General features: G+C 51.7%; 2 protein-coding genes across 2 annotated transcripts in view; one reads left to right on the top strand and one right to left on the bottom strand.

Moving 5' to 3' along the window:
• The first annotated feature begins 1290 nt into the window (after positions 1 to 1290).
• Positions 1291 to 8000, top strand: LOC148134936 (uncharacterized). The gene is made up of 5 exons (XM_087985283.1): positions 1291 to 1477; positions 2230 to 2366; positions 5304 to 5384; positions 7147 to 7249; positions 7865 to 8000. The coding sequence occupies exons 2-5, from the start codon at positions 2238 to 2240 to the stop codon at positions 7876 to 7878; spliced, it is 327 nt and encodes a 108-aa protein (XP_087841409.1). The 5' UTR covers positions 1291 to 1477; positions 2230 to 2237; the 3' UTR covers positions 7879 to 8000.
• Positions 8001 to 8964: 964 nt separating this feature from the next.
• The window catches only part of irak1 (interleukin-1 receptor-associated kinase 1), a 45109-nt gene continuing 37089 nt past the window's right edge, over positions 8965 to 16984 (bottom strand). The window contains 2 exon segments of the mRNA XM_087985284.1: positions 8965 to 9943; positions 13090 to 13215. Of these exon segments, the coding sequence (XP_087841410.1) occupies positions 9882 to 9943; positions 13090 to 13215 (188 nt within the window). The 3' untranslated portion in view covers positions 8965 to 9881.

Genomic DNA, 16984 nt, shown 5'->3' with positions numbered 1-16984 from the left:
GTGCTCTGACTGATGAAAGCTAGCATGCCAAAAACCTTCTTCACATCCTGTCTACCTGTGACTTAATTTTCAAGAAGCTATGTACCCAGAGATCTGTTTGTTCTACAACACACCTCAGAGCCCTACTATTGACTGGGTAAGACCTACCCTGATTTATTTTAGCAAAATGCAACATTTTGCATTTATCTAAATTAACCTCCATCTATCATTCCTCAGCCCAACGGCCCAATTGATTAAGATCTCACTGCATTCCCAGATAACCTTCTTCACTACCCGTTATACCACGAATCTTGGTGTCAATCACAAACATACTAACCATACCTCCTAAATTCTCATCCAAATCTTTCATATAAATGACGAACAGCAGTGGACCAGTAATTTCCCAGTACCAATAGGCTGCGGGAAATTACTTCCTCTTAGGTCTAATTGCAAAGGGCAGGAGTGTCTCTCTCCTCCAACGCCCTATCCCCTCAACTTGGAGATTAAACAGGGTGGAGCTTGACAGAATGTTTCCCCTCATTCGAGGGAGGGACACGGGTTCAGAATAGGGTATCTCCCATTTTAGGGCAGAGATGACAAACCTGTGCCATTCAGAGAGCAGTGATGAATGTTTCCAAGGTGAAGGTAGATAGATTGTTGACTAACAACAGCAAAAGGTGACCCAGAGTAGGTACTAACATGGAATTGACATGACAATCTGTTCACCCACAATCCTATCACAGCGGAACAGACTCGAGGGGCCAAATGGACAACTCTGCATTGATAGTGTTTGGAGGCAGGCACATTTGGAGACAGTCAGCGAGAGTCTAATCGCTATTGGCTTCACCTCAAGGTCAATTAAAGTCAAATTGTTTTTTGGCACATCTCGGGAGTCTGTTGGTGATGAATTATTGTTGAACACATTTTAAGGTCAGTCAGAGGTGAATTGCTGTTAGATGCTTGCTCAGGGCAGTTAGAGGCTAATTGCTATTAGGCAGCCACATTCATACAGTGCAGGTACCACACACCTAGACACAAGTGTTACCATGCACACAAACAAACACACATGCAATGCATCTGATATCCACTGACTGTCCCACACAACCGGAGTATCCTTCAGTCCCTGTGCAAACAACTCCTCCCCCTGTACAGAAACACATGCCACATGCTCTAGCAAGGCACAGCCACCATCCAGGGGATGTGGCAGTTTCTCACTTGGCATGTTCCTCCCTCTTCCACGCTCTCTCTCTCTCTCTCACACGTCAACAAACTCCCAGCCGTGATGTGGTTGCTGAGTTCTGGCGTTATGTTAAAAGGAAGCTGTTCACAGATTCCGTCCTCGCTTGTGTACATTGCTGCGATCAGACGATAAGATTAGAGCCTCAGCCCCTTCCTGGGTCCCTGGAATGGACGGCACTCCAGATAAATTCCCCGAGACCGCAGCACTGTGAAGACTAGCGGCACAGAGAGAGCTGGCCTTGCTTCCTGGGCAGAGAAGGTAAGCACCATTGGCTCTTGTTCCAATTTACAAACAGGAAAAGCAAAGCACTGGGAAGGGGACACAGCAGACTGCGGTTTGTAACTGATTTGGCTACACACGGCAATCTAATCGAGGGGTTCAGGGTGGTTTATATACAGAATAACTGATTCCCAGGACTGAGTTACAGACTTGAATCTAAGTGATGGGTTGGGGTTTTGATTATATACCGAATAACAGATATTCGGGTGTGTGTTACAGACTGGAATCCAGTTGTGGGGTGCAATGGAAGCCTTATGTATAGAATAACAGATACTCCAGTGTCGGAGTGCCAGTGCTGAGGGAATGCCACATTGGCAGATGATAAATTCAAATGGGGCCCACTCGGTCTCAGCTGAGTAAAAGATGCTTTGGCTACGATTGGACTGAGAATTGGACCCAGGTTGGGAGGGTTTGGGGAGTTTGGTGACAGAGATTTCCCAGGTCAATATGTATCCCTCAATTCTCACCCCTCAGACAGGCAATGGACTTGGGCTCATTTCCACATCGCTGGTTGTGGGAGCTTGCTACACAAAACGTTTGGGCTGCCCCCGCTGCCTGTGACTGCACTTAGACTCTTCCTGGCTCAGAGTCATCTCGGGACGTGCCTGAGGTGGCACAAGTTGCCAGAGGAGTGGAGAGGTTTTCCTTGTGGAGCTTAGCACATGTTGGCCAAGGCTGCCCAGAGACATACACTGACAAACCCATTTCTCTCACCCTGCTCTGTCTCCAAGGTTCTAAGATGAAGCTGTTGCTCCTGATGACTCTCGCTTTAGCGCTCCTCGTCTCTCTCATTCCTGAGGTCGAGGCTGGCGTGAGCTTCCACTCGAGACCAACGGAGAAGGGGAACAACCGCAGCGGTAATGCACGGGTAAGTGCTGGGGGCAGGCTGGTGGGAAGGACACTGAATCATCGCATTCAGGCTGCAGCGAGTGAGGTAGGAGTGGGCAGGCTGGCTCACTTAGAGTCATAGAGATGTACAGCATTGAAACAGACCCTTCGGCCCAACACGTTCCATGCCGACCAGATATCCCAACCCAATCTAGTCCCACCTGCCAGCACCCAGCACATATCCCTTCAAACTCTTCCTATTCATATACCCATCCAGATGCCTTTTAAATGCTGTCACTGTACCAGCCTCCCCCACTTCCTCCGGCAGCTCGCTCCATACACGCACCACCCTCTGTGTGAAAAAGTTGCCCCTTAGGTCTTTTTTATATCTTTCCCCTCTCACCCACTTCATCTCTGGGGTTTGAATTCATTGCCAAGCCTAGACCGAGGGTCATTACTCAGAGAGCGGGCACTGTCAGAGGGTCAGTGTTGTCAGCAGAGACTGTCAGAGGGTCAGCGCTGATGGAGCGGGTACTTTCAGGGCGATCAGTACTGAGGGGTCACCTTACACTGTCAAAGGTCAGTGCTGCACCTCCCTCCAAATCTGCTCAAGATCTTATCCTCCTGACATCCTCAATCTCTCTGCTCCCTCTGTGCTGTCACTGTTTCAGGAACTAACATCTTGTTTCCCCTCTATCTTCTCTTCCTTTGATCTCTGAAATTGGTGGCATGCAGCTCCTGCTGGCTTATCTTTGAGTTTGCTACCTTGACCCACCACAGTTTCTGTTTGGCCTTTTCCCACTTCTCGGCTGCCCCTCACTCGGTCAACCAATCCAGTCCAGTCCTGTCCAATACGACAACTTGCTCATTCCAGCTATGAGTCTTCTAAAGCCCCTGTCGAGTGCTGCAGCTTCGATATAAAATACTGATGCTGGTGGGCATAATGCTGCCTGTGCACTAGGAAAAGGTAATGTAGGAATTTCAGGGCTGGTTGTAGTGCCTGCTATTCCAGTTTGTGCCGCAATAACAGGCCAAAGCCTCTGTTTCCCTTTGGAAGGCAGACTGTACACACCCAGCCTGCACTTGCAAAATCCAGTTCACAGTTAGATGTGATTCTGTGATTTGGTAGCACTTGTCAAACAGTCCAGAGTGTGATTACAGCAACGCTAACAAACATTGAGTACAGGAGTTGGGAGGTCATGTTGCGGTTGTACAGGACATTGGTAAGGCCACTGTTGGAATATTGGGTGCAATTCTGGTCTCCTTCCTATCAGAAAGATGTTGTGAAACTTGAAAGAGTTCAGAAAAGATTTACAAGGATGTTGCCAGGGTTGGAGGATCTGAGCTACAGGGAGAGGCTGAACAGGCTGGGGCTGTTTTCCCTGGAGTGTCGGAGGCTGAGGGGTGACCTTATAGAGGTTTACAAAATTATGAGGGGCTTGGATAGTGTAAATAGACAAAGTCTTTTCCCTGGGATCGGGGAGTCAAGAACTAGAGGGCATAGGTGAGAGGGGAAAGATATAAAAAAGACCTACAGGGCAACGTTTTCACACAGAGGGTGGTGCGTGTATGGAATGAGCTGCCAGAGGAAGTGGTGAAGGCTGGTACAATTGCAACATTTAAGAGGCATTTGGATGGGTATATGAATAGGAAGGGTTTGGAGGGATATGGGCCGGGTGCTGGCAGGTGGGACTAGATTGGGTTGGGATATCTGGTCGGCATGGACGGGTTGGACCAAAGGGTCGGTTTCCGTGCTGTACATCTCTATGACTCAAATTCAAGCTAAGCAGCCACAAACAAAATGAATATGATCAAGTTTTGTGTCTCACTTAAATCTCCAAAGGGTCGATACTCTCAATAGCCATGCTGTGGACAATCAGCATCCCCGTCTTCCTAGAGTGAAGTCATAGTGGTTTACTTCAGCCAACCAGACCATGCCACCCGTTTTCACAATTAATCTTGTACCATTTGCCTGTGTTTGGTCTATATGTCTCCAGACCCATCCCATCCATGTACCTGTCTAAATGTTTCTTACAATGACAAAATCGTAGTCACCTCCACCACTACCACTAGCAGCCGATTCCAGACAATCGCCACCATGTATGAAAACACTGTCCCTCTGGACCCTTTTGTACTTCTCCCCTCTAACCTGAAACCTATGCTGTGTTAGGCTCCCCTACCCTGGGGAAAAGCTGATGCTTATCTACCTTATTTATGTCCCTCATGATTTTATAGACCTCTGTAAGATCACCCCTCAGTCTCCAGGGAAATGGTACAGTTCTGGTCGCCGCATTACCAAAAGGATGTGGAGGCTTTGGAGAGGGTGCAGAGGAGGTTCACCAGGATGTTGCCTGGTCTGGAAGGCACTAGCTATGAAAGGAAGTTGAGTAATTAGTATTTCAGGAGGGACCTGATCTACAAAATCATGAGGGGTGTAGGCAGGGTGTGATAGCAAGAAGCTTTTTGCCCTCAGAGTGGGGGACTCAATTACTGGGCATCATGAGTTAAAGGTGAGAGGGGAAAAGTTTTAAGGGGCATGTGTGTGAAAGATTCTTCACACAGAAGGTGGTGGGTACCTGGAATGCATTGCCAGTGAAGGTGGTAGAAGCAGGTACGACAGCGTCATTTAATACACATCTAGACAGATACACAAATGGGGAGGGAGCAGAGGAATACAGATCCTTGGAAAATCTGCAACAGGTTTAGACAGAGTTTCTGGAATAGCACAGGCTTGGAGGGCCTGTACTGTAATTTTCTTTGTTCCTTGAAAAAAAGACCTAATGAATGAATTAGCTTTATCATAAGAACCGTACAAATGAGTACAGTGAAAGATTTATACATGGCCACTTGCTGCAATTGTTTAAATTTGTTATTCTTGCATTTGTCCTGATGAGAAAGAGATTGGATAACACGTCTCTGCTCTCAGCAAGGTGCAGCCTGAGTTCAGCTCTAACAGTTTCCTTCCCGTGTTCCATAGAAAACCAGTTCCAAACGTCAGGTGTACGATGATGTGACCCTGCAGATGGACGAGGAGCAGAGCGACTCAGCAGCTGTACAGGTGAGCTCACTGTCCTAGCATACTTACTTAGAAAGAAACCTGCAACTATCCATCCATAATACAAAACACAGGAGCTAAACCGACAGAGTCTCTGCTGCTGCAAGATTGTTCAGGTGACCGAGTGGCCACAAGGATTCACAAGCACGTTATCATAAACTTCTGGGTTACTGTGGCAGGAAAGCATTGACAGATTAGGTCCCTTCTCTCTCTCTCACACACAGAGGAAAGGAAGGCTGAGAGGCAACCTAACAGAGATCTTTAAAATTAGTAATGCTGTCAAGGCTTTTCACATTGCATCCATCAGGCGCAAGGAAATTATCTTTCTTACTTTACTGTATCTTTTTTGATTGTGCAACTACCAAAAAGGATTGTTTTAAACACCAAAGACTGTGGAAAGAATTGCTGCACTTGTTAAAAGTGGATTACCCAACACTCATTGCAAGCACTGTTTACACAGCTACTTGTTCAAGTAGTGGGGGAGATTACGACAGGCAAGCTGGACAGGGTGGTGGGGGGCAAGGAGTGTTCAAATGGAAATTCACCTGGCAACAAGCAGCTGATTGGTCTGTGGAATGATGATCAATTGTTAACGTCAAAAGCCTCTTACCTGCCAACAGCGATATAATTGGCTCCCGGGTAGCTGGGCAGCTTATGGGGATAAATGTTTGGTTAGATGTCATCAGACCATTGAAAAGGAAGGAGCTGTCCTATTGTCTGCATTAGAAACACCTCAAACCTGAAAAAAAAAGCCAGTCTGTCTCTGCCCATCTGTTCTGTAAGTTGTGGCTTTTAATTAATAGGTCAGACACTTTATGAGTGTGAACCAGCTACCCTGTGGTGGCTGTACAAACAAGTGAATGTATCTGGAGAAGGAAGTCCTGACAAGCTGAAAGAACAATCTCAGCAAACCCTGTGGAGAGGGACCATTGCCTTTCCCTCCACCCATAACGCCATTATTTTCCTTTGCCCACCCCTTGTACGGGTGTGTGTATAGAGATGGGTCTTTACAAGAGTTGTAGAGTGACATTCCAACAGGTTATAAGTGTTTATCTATAGCAAGACGATGTAATTGTAATTAATAGCAATATAAACGGTTAATCTGGCTCTGAAAGACAGTCTTGTGACTCTGGACGCAGCAAGGCTCAATTTCCCAGTATGCTACCCCCAATCAGGCAAGATACAGAACAGTGACCGATCCACGTGTCAAAGGGAGCAACTGATAATGCACAAGAAGTACATGTCAGCAAGTGGAAGCGTAGCCATGGTGAATTGATGAAGGGAATAGTTCGCTGGCGGAGATTTGGAATGACAAGAGGGGTTTGATAAGATTCAAATCAGAGATGGTTAGTCTTGTGGGGAATAGTACAAGAGGACATCAGTCCCAAAGAAATCCAATGGGGTAATTTAGCCCACAGGCCTACGTCCAAAGAACGGGGAGAATATGGGTCCTGTGCTGCTGGTAGCGACCAAGGTGATCAGGGTCCATTTGTTTACCAGTGAAGAGTAAATCAGGGAAGAGAGAAATTTAGGGTGACATATTTGGATGAGGAAAGACAGGAGGGTGCTCGAGAGGATCAGAAACAGAGACATGTTACTGTGTCAGTAATCCGATATTTAGAAAGAGCTTTTCCAACATCAGACCCTCCTTCCAGTAAAGAAAACTCCCACATGACCCCTTGTAATCGTACCTGCTTTATCAACTGGTCTCGGTTCTTCAAGGGTCTTGTGCTTTGGTTACTGCTAGTCATGAGATTTATTTCAGATGGAGGTACCATCACAACTGGGACTTCGAATGAGCGAAGAGGACTCAAGGCAGTACGGAGAGATGTTGGTGCAGATACTCAACGGCCTCTTGGCAACAGACGGTGAGTCCAATGGCACAGTCTCACTCCCACCCCTCACTTCCAATTGATTGCCCTCTGAAGGCACTCATTTCTGGCTGTAGTGTTCCAGTGTGACCTTGCACACAAGCTTGGACAGTGAGCAGGCTGTTTCTGTCCTTCACTCGTGTTTATTCATTTGTATTGCAATGCTTAAATATTCATCAATATGAAGGTAAAAACCTGAATCCGACTTCTGCTATTGCTTCCAACACTCAGGCAGCTCGTTACCACCCAGGACAACGTAGCCTCCTGCCATCCCACTCAACAAACTAACCCCCATTCCCTCCCTCCATCACCGACCCACTGTGTACCGTCTAGAACATGCACTGCAGTGACTCACCAAGGCTCCTCGGACCTGCCACATCACATTAACAAACAGAACAGCCTCTTAAAGGGCCCTGGAAAATCACCTTGTAGGAAACTTAGGAGTTAAGTGAAATGTCATTTCCTGGCCTGACGATGCACTCCAGCCCCCGTGGCGCCCACCAGTTGTGGAAAGTCTCATGTGCTCCCAGCTGACACCCAGTTTCTGGATGCATTACAATTCCTGTTCTCTTGTACTTTTGACTAACTGTTCTCTCATTCCTTCCTCCCCAGACCAGGAAAACTAAATTCCTTCCTCCCACTGCCTCGCCAGATTTCCAAGGGAAACACGGAACTTCAATCACAAGCCATCATTTTTCCCCCGCTGTACCTCTGCAGTGAATAAATAAAAGCAAAATTTTAACAGCAACTTTTGTTTTAAATTAAAGAAAATAAAATCACAATGTTACTTAGCCCACAGGCATTGACAGAAGTTCAGGAGGGAGTTCTACAGTCACCCTGTTGTAACTCAGTCAAGGGAGACCTTCAGCTGGTGTTAACCACAAGCTATTGCTCACAGGAAATTCATGGGCTGCTCAACTGAAACCGAAACTAGATCAATGTGTGGTCACCCTGTGAATGCAGTAACGTTAACCTCCTGGTCTGTTTGGAGAGACAGTGAGAATACCACCACATAATATAGATGATCAAAAGGAAATTATACTTAGAAGCTGAGCTAGACAAACTATACAATTAGACCTGTTGGGAATCTCATTCACTTTCTAAAAATGGGAACTATCAAACCAGCACCAATTATTATCAAAGCCCATCTGGTTCACTCACGTCCTTCAGGGAAGGAAACCTGCTATCCTTACAAGATCTGCCCTCATGTTCCAGATCCATGGCAAAGCAGTTGACTCTCAATTGCCCTCAAACAGCCCTTATAAGCCCCTCAGTTCAAGGGGCAATGCAGGACAGGCAAATGCCAGTGATGCCCACATCCAGTGAAAGAAATGCTTTAAAGACCATCATAACAAGCTCCTTTACTGTCCTTGCAGAAGGCAGAGGTGACTTGTTTGTGTAGCCACATTATTTATAATGTAGTTTCTGGTACATGATAGCCTCCTGGATGTTGATGGTGGCAGAGGGATTCAGTGATGGTAACATCATTGAACGTCAAGGGGGTGATGGTTAGATTCTCTCTTGTTGGAGATGGTAACCCCCCACGATGTTGATAACAGGGCATTCAATGATGCTAATGCCATTGAACGTCAAAGGGTGGACCAGGCCCCTGTGACACAAGCCTACGGAACAGAGAGCCCTGGTACGTTTCACCTCCCTGACCAGCTGAAAATCTTTCACCTCTTGAATCCAACCATAAACACGACGCAGAAAACTATTTGTCTGTTTATTGTAAATAAGACTTTGTAAACACCTGCCCCACCCCCACCGCAGAATACTGAAAAGCAAACGTCTCATGGAGACCCCAAACGAATTAAGTCTCCTTTAGCTGAAGGATTGGACCCCTATGGAAATTCCAAACTGGCTGCCATCTTATTCAGTGCTGTCACAGGCCTGAGGGGCCGAACAGCCTACTGCTGTCTCTTCTGTTCCCATGCTAGGTCTTCTCCATTCACCCTCAAGTGTACACAGGAGAGGATTAATCTTGGGAATGTCACACCGAGGTAGAGAAAAACCCTCAGAATCTTTGCAGGTTGGGTGCAAAATGTTTAAAACCCACCTTCCCATCAAAAATGTATCACCGACTGCACCAGGTCACGGGGCGGAGGGAGAGCTCGCCAAGCCCCGACTGGGTCAGTCTGGCAACAGCTCCCACAGGCAGTGAGTGGAAAAGTAACAAATACTCAGCGGCAAATCCGCAGGGCCACAGGTCAAGGCCAGTGATGTACTAGAGCAAAGCTGAACCTCCCAGGCTCAGAGCTCCCCCCGAATGGCAGGGTGGGGTGGGGTGGCGAGAGTGAACTCAAGGTGGGGGGGTGGGGGGCTGAAAGCGTTGTTCTGACTTTGCTCCTTTGGTGCCATCCTCTGTACCCTGAGGGAATGACGCAGTCAGTTCTCCCCTGTCCGTCTTCGAAATTGCCTGGTATCGAAGGACAGCAGCCCTGGCTTCTGCAGGAAGACCCGTGACTGCATTAAATCGAGCAATGCGGCTGTGGGAGAGCACAGAGATGACGATATGACCCTGGCGACTGGGCTCCCGGGGCACGATCCAGTGGGGTTCTCTCTTCCGTCCGGTGCTCCCGGCTGTGGGTTTAAACGGTAAACCCGTCTCGCCCCGCCCCATCCTCTTTCAGGAGAAGTCAAAGTCATCACTCTCCTCTGGTGCTCGCCGTTCGAGACTCAACCTGTCGGCTGCAGAGACAACAACACAGTCTTCGTAAACTCACCGCCCTTGATAATAACAGTCACACCAGCAAGGTGGTGGTCACTTGGCCCCTCTTGAGCCTGGTGCCCCCATTCAAGCCAAGCCTGGCTGACCTGATGACCCGTGATCCCTTTCCCTGCTCTAAGAATCGATTCACCTCCCCAAAAACATTATGTGGAGCTGCGGGTGTTGGACTGGGGTGGACAAAGTCAGAAGTCACACGACACCAGGTTATAATCCAACAGGTTTATTTGAAATCAGGTGCACCTGACGAAAGGGCAGTACTCTAAAAGCAATAGCCTAATGTGGGGAACCTTATCAAAACGCCTTCCTGAAATCCATATCCACCATTTCAACCGCTTTACCCTCATCCACCTGTTTGGTCACCTTCTCAAAGAACTCAATAAGGTTGGTGAGACTCGACCTACCCTTCACAAAACTGTGTTGACTATCCCGAATCAACTTATTCCTCTTTAGATGATTATAAATCTTATCTCTTATAACCGGTTCCACCACTGAATTAAGGCTCACTGGTCTACAATTACCCTGTCTCTACTTCTCTTGAACAAGGGGACAACATTTGCTGTCATCCAGTCTTGTAGCACTATTCCTGTAGACAATGACGACAAAGATCAAAGCCAAAGGCTCTGCAATCTCCTCCCTGGCTTTCCAGAGAACCCTGGGATAAATCCCATCCGACCCAGGGGATTTGTCTATTTTCACACTTTCCAGAATTGCTAACTCCTCCTAATGAACCTCAATTCCAATTCAGTGTGAATACTGACAAAAAATATTCATTTAGCGCTTTCCCGATCTCCTCGGACTCCACGCATAATTTTCCACTACTATCCTTGATTGGCCCTAATCTTTCTCTAGTCATTCTTTTATTCCTGCACACCTTTCTGGTTTTCCTTTATCCTATCCACCAACAACCTCTCATGTCCCCTCCTGACTCTTCTTAGCTCTCTCTTTAGGTCTTTCCTGGCTAATATGTAACTCTCAAGCACCCTAACTGAACCTTCACCTCTCATCCTAACATAAACCTTCTTGACAAGAGATTCAACATCTTTTGTAAACCACGCTCCCTCGCTCAACCACTTCCTACCTGCCTGACAGGTACATACTTATCAAGGACACGCAGGAGCTGTTCCTTGAACAAGCTCCACATTTCTATTGTGCCCATCCACTGCAGCTTCCTTCCCCATCCTAGATTTTGCCTAATCGCACCTGGAATACCTTTCCCCCAGCAATAAGTCTTGCCCTGTGGTATATACCAATCCCGTTCCATCACTGAAATATATATAACCGAATTGTGGTCACTATCACCAAATTGTGCTCGCCTACCTCCAAACCTAACACCTGGCCAGGTTCATTACCCAGTACCAAAGTGGCCTCGCCCCTTGTTGGTCTGTCTACATCCTGTGTCAGGAAACCCTCCTGCACACACTGGACAAAAATTGACCCATCCAAAGTACTCGAGGTATAGTATTTCCAGTCAATATTTGAAAAGTTAAAAGTCCCCCACAACAATTACCCTATCACTCTCGCTCCTATCCAGAGTCATCTTTGCTATCCTTTCCTCTACATCTCTGGAACTATTTGGAGGCTTACAGAAAATTCTGAACAGGGTGACCTCCTTTCTTGTTTCAAAGGATCTTAGGAATTCATCAGGATCTTAGATGTTTCAATCAAGTCTCCTTACTCTTCTAAACTCCAGCCCAGACACAAGCCCAGTCTGTCCAACCTTTCTTCCTCAAGCAACCCATCCCATCCCATTCCATTCCATTCCATGGATCAGTCTGGGTAAACCCTCCCTGACCTGCCTCTGATGCACTGGCATCCTTCCTCAAGTAAGGATACCAATACTGTTCACAGTCCTCCAGATGTGGACTCACCAGGATATGGTCAATCACTCATCCTCAACTTTACTTTCCTGCCTTTTCCCCATCATCTTCATTTCCCTGCCACCTTACTGATTTAAAAATCTATTTCAGACTTGAACATGTTCAACGACCCAGCCTTGACAGCCCTCTGTGGTAAACGTCTTCACAGATTCACTTCCTCAGAGAGAAGGAACTCCCCATCTCTGTCTTCAATGGGCGACTCCTTATTCTGGTCCCGACTGTGCTACAAAGGGACACAACTTCTCCACATCTCCCCTATCAAGCTCCTCGGGAATATTGACTGTTTCAATAAGGTCGCCTCTCATTCTTCTGACTCCAATGAGCATGGGCAATACCTACTCAACCTTTCCTCATAAGACAGTCGCTCCATCCATGGGAGCAGCTGGGTGAACTTTCTCTGGACTGCCTCCAGTGTCAGTCTGTCTTCCCTTAGATACAGGGGCCCCAAAAGCGTTAACGGTATTCCAGGTGTGGTCCGAGTAATGCCTTGTACAGATTTAGCTAAACGTTCCCTCCTTATATATACTCCATTTCGTGTGAAATAAAGGCCAACGTTGCTTTTGCCTTCCCTACTCCCCGATGAACTCGGATGATAGGGATTTGTGATTCACAGATGAGGACTCCCACATCCTTCGGTTCTACAGCTTTCTGCAGTCTTTCTCCATTTAAACAATAATCAGCTCCTCTATTATTCCTGCCCAAAGTATGTACCCTCACATTTCCCAACATCTGCCTAGACTTGCTGAAGCTGTCATGTCCCTCTGTAGACTCTTGGCATCGCTCTCAGTACGTACCTTCCCACCTATTTTCCGGTCATCCATAAATTTGATAACAGTAGGTTCACTTTCCTTCTCAGAGTCCCATCGATTGTAAATAGCTGTGGGCCCAGCACTGATCCCTGTGGCACTCCACCAATTACAGGTTGCCACCCTGAAAACTGCCTCCTTATCCCACCTCCCTGCCCATTATCGTCCGTACAGCAATGGCTACCGAGTGTACACACTCCCACGCCCACCCCCACCCCCACCCACACCCCCCGGGTCTGTAGCCAATTCAACAGACCTATGTGCACGAACTTAGAGTCTGCCATTAGAAAGTTCTGGCCCCCTACTGAAGGGGTCTTTAGGGATGTGTACTAAATGCTGGGCTAGCCAGAGGGGCAGGCAGACACACTGGTGGAAACTACCACGCCCCATGCTCCCTGCCCCTGTCACTTTGTGGGATCGTACCATGCCTGGGGTTGGAGCACAGCAGCTCGCTGCTGTCAATCTGTCCCGCGTTATAAAGTTCAAACTGCTCCAGTATCCTTTGCTTCGCTGGGTTGACTATGATCTGGTGACTGGGGATTGACGAATCTGCAGCAGGAGACAGAGAGAGAGACAGAGAGAGGAGGGTTAGGGAGTGGCTGACTCTGACCACCCGTCACGCCTGCCCTAGCCAAACGTGTTGCTTCCAACCATGTGACCCCAGAGACACCGATTTCTTTTGGGTTGGGGTGGGGGGGGTGGTGGTGTGGGAGGAGGTTATCTTTATGGAAGAGAGCAAGGAGCCCATTAGGCCTTGTCCATTGCATAAAGGCTAATGGAGACAGTCATGGAGTCAGAGAGATGTACAGCACGGAAACAGACCCTTCGGCCCAACCCGTCCATGCCGACCAGATATCCCAACCCAATCTAGTCCCACCTGCCAGCACCCGGCCCATATCCCTCCAAACCCTTCCTATTCATACATCCATCCAGATGCCTTTTAAATGTTGAAATTGTACCAGCCTCCACCACTTCCTCTGGCAGCCCATTCCACATTTGCACCATTCTATACTTGAAAACATTTGCCCCTTAGGTCTCTTTTATATCTTCCCCCTCGCACCCTAAAACTATGCCCTCTAGTTCTGGACTCCCCCCACCCCAAGGAAACGATCTTGTCTATTTACCCTATCCATCCTCCTCATGATTTTATAAACCTCTATAAGGTCACCCCTCAGCCTCCGACGCTCCGTGGAAAACAGCCCCAGCCTGTTCAGCCTCTCCCTGTAGCTCAAATCCTCCAACCCTGGCAACATCCTTGCAAATCTTTTCTGAACCCTTTCAAGTTTCACAACATCTTTCCGATAGGAAGGAGACCAGAATTGCACGCAGTATTCCATCAGTGGCTTAACCAATGTCCTGTACAGCCGTAACATGACCTCCCAACTCCTGTACTCAATACTCTGACCAATAAAGGAAAGCATACCAAATGCCTTCTTCACTATCCTATCTACCTGCGACTCCACTTTCAAGGAGCTGTGGACCTGCATTCCAAGGTCTCTTTGTTAAGCAACACTCCCTAGGACCTTACCATGAACTGTATAAGTCCTGCGAAGATTTGCTTTCCAAAGGCAGCACCTCACATTTATCTAAATTAACCTCCACCTGCCACTCCTCAGCCCATTGGCCCATTTGATCAAGGTCCCGTTGTGATCAGAGGTAACCTTCTTTGCACCTCCAGTGTTGGTGTCATCTGCAAAATTACTAACTCTATGAGGTTTTAAAAGGGACCTCATGAGCAACCATCCTGGGTTCCATAGAAAAAGTCATTAAACCGCGATACCCTGAAACCTTGTCTCCTGCTCCCTCTGGGAGGTGCAGGGGAAGCCAGCTGAGAGCTCCCAGCACTTTCTGACCCTCAGTTTGCTGCATTATACTGACAAGGGGTCAGAATTCAGGAGCCCCTGGGGCTAGGTGGGTCACCAAGGGAAACAGACTCTCCCGCCCACTGGGTTAATGAATGAGACAATCACAGTGGCTGTAATGTCAGAGTGTAGCCACCGGGTGGCAGACAAGGTACAGCATCATCAAAGGCAGAGAGCAGGGGGGGAGGGGGGCGAGAGGGGGGCGAGAGGGGGCAGGGAGCGAGGGGGGGCAGGGAGCGAGGGGGGGCAGGGAGCGAGGGGGGGCAGGGAGCGAGGGGGGGCAGGGAGCGAGGGGGGGCAGGGAGCGAGGGGGGGCAGGGAGCGAGGGGGGGCAGGGAGCGAGGGGGGGCAGGGAGCGAGGGGGGCAGGGAGCGAGGGGGGCAGGGAGCGAGGGGGGGCAGGGAGCGAGGGGGGGCAGGGAGCGAGGGGGGGCAGGGAGCGAGGGGGGGCAGGGAGCGAGGGGGGCAGGGAGCGAGGGGGGGCAGGGAGCGAGGGGGGGCAGGGAGCGAGGGGGGGCAGGGAGCGAGGGGGGGCAGGGAGCGAGGGGGGGAGGGAGCGAGGGGGGGCAAGGAGAGGGGGGGAGGGAGCGAGGGGGGGCAAGGAGCGAGGGGGGGGAGGGGAGCGAGGGGGGGAGGGAGCGAGGGGGGAGGGAGCGAGGGGGGGAGGGAGCGAGGGGGGGAGGGAGCGAGGGGGGAGGGAGCGAGGGGGGGAGGGAGCGAGGGGGGGAGGGAGCGAGGGGGGAGGGAGCGAGGGGGGGAGGGAGCGAGGGGGGGAGGGAGCGAGGGGGGGAGGGAGCGAGGGGGGGGAGGGAGCGAGGGGGGGGAGGGAGCGAGGGGGGGAGGGAGCGAGGGGGGAGGGAGCGAGGGGGGGAGGGAGCGAGGGGGGGGAGGGAGCGAGGGGGGGGAGGGAGCGAGGGGGGGAGGGAGCGAGGGGGGGAGGGAGCGAGGGGGGAGGGAGCGAGGGGGGGGAGGGAGCGAGGGGGGGAGGGAGCGAGGGGGGGAGGGAGGGAGGGGGGAGGGGCGAGGGGGGGAGGGGCGAGGGGGGGAGGGGCGAGGGGGGGGAGGGGCGAGGGGGGGGGAGGGGCGAGGGGGGGAGGGGCGAGGGGGGGAGGGGCGAGGGGGGGAGGGGCGAGGGGGGGAGGGGCGAGGGGGGGAGGGGCGAGGGGGGGAGGGGCGAGGGGGGAGGGGCGAGGGGGGGAGGGGCGAGGGGGGAGGGGCGAGGGGGGGAGGGGCGAGGGGGGAGGGGCGAGGGGGAGGGGCGAGGGGGCGAGGGGCGAGGGGGGCGAGGGGCGAGGGGGCGAGGGGCGAGGGGGCGAGGGGCGAGGGGCGAGGGGGGAGGGGGAGGGGGGAGGGCGAGGGGGGAGGGGCGAGGGGGGGAGGGAGAGAGGGCGAGGGCGGGCCGCGAGCGAGAGAGAGAGGGCGAGGGCGGGCGCGCGAGCGAGAGAGAGAGGGCGAGGGCGGGCGCGCGAGCGAGAGAGAGAGGGCGAGGGCGGGCGCGCGAGCGAGAGAGAGAGAGAGGGCGAGCGAGCGAGCGGGCGCGCGAGCGAGAGAGAGAGGCGCCGAGGCGAGAGAGCGAGCGCGCGAGCGAGAGAGGGCGAGGAGGGCGCGCGAGCGAGAGAGAGAGAGAGGGCGCGCGAGCGAGAGAGAGAGAGGGCGCGCGAGCGAGAGAGAGAGAGAGGGCGCGCGAGCGAGAGAGAGAGAGGGCGCGCGAGCGAGAGAGAGAGAGGGCGCGCGAGCGAGAGAGAGAGAGGGCGCGCGAGCGAGAGAGAGAGAGGGCGCGCGAGCGAGAGAGAGAGAGGGCGCGCGAGCGAGAGAGAGAGAGGGCGCGCGAGCGAGAGAGAGAGAGGGCGCGCGAGCGAGAGAGAGAGAGGGCGCGCGAGCGAGAGAGAGAGAGGGCGCGCGAGCGAGAGAGAGAGAGGGCGCGCGAGCGAGAGAGAGAGGGCGCGCGAGCGAGAGAGAGAGAGGGCGCGCGAGCGAGAGAGAGAGAGGGCGCGCGAGCGAGAGAGAGAGGAGGGCGCGCGAGCGAGAGAGAGAGAGGGCGCGCGAGCGAGAGAGAGAGAGGGCGCGCGAGCGAGAGAGAGAGAGGGCGCGCGAGCGAGAGAGAGAGAGGGCGCCGCGAGCGAGAGAGAGAGAGGGCGCGCGAGCGAGAGAGAGAGAGGGCGCGCGAGCGAGAGAGAGAGAGGGCGCGCGAGCGAGAGAGAGAGAGGGCGCTGCGAGCGAGAGAGAGAGAGGGCGCGCGAGCGAGAGAGAGAGAGAGGGCGCGCGAGCGAGAGAGAGAGAGGGCGCGCGAGCGAGAGAGAGAGAGGGCGCGCGAGCGAGAGAGAGAGAGGGCGCGCGAGCGAGAGAGAGAGAGGGCGCGCGAGCGAGAGAGAGAGAGGGCAGCAGCGAGCGAGAGAGAGAGAGGGCGCGCGGAGCGTGAGAGAGAGAGGGCGCGCGAGCGAGAGAGAGAGAGGGCGC

This window comes from Chiloscyllium plagiosum, unplaced genomic scaffold (genome assembly GCF_037043375.1).
Source record: "Chiloscyllium plagiosum isolate Xiang-an unplaced genomic scaffold, Cpla_swu_hap1 HiC_scaffold_51, whole genome shotgun sequence".
NCBI lineage: Eukaryota > Metazoa > Chordata > Chondrichthyes > Orectolobiformes > Hemiscylliidae > Chiloscyllium > Chiloscyllium plagiosum.
This window is presented reverse-complemented; position numbering and strand designations above follow the sequence as displayed.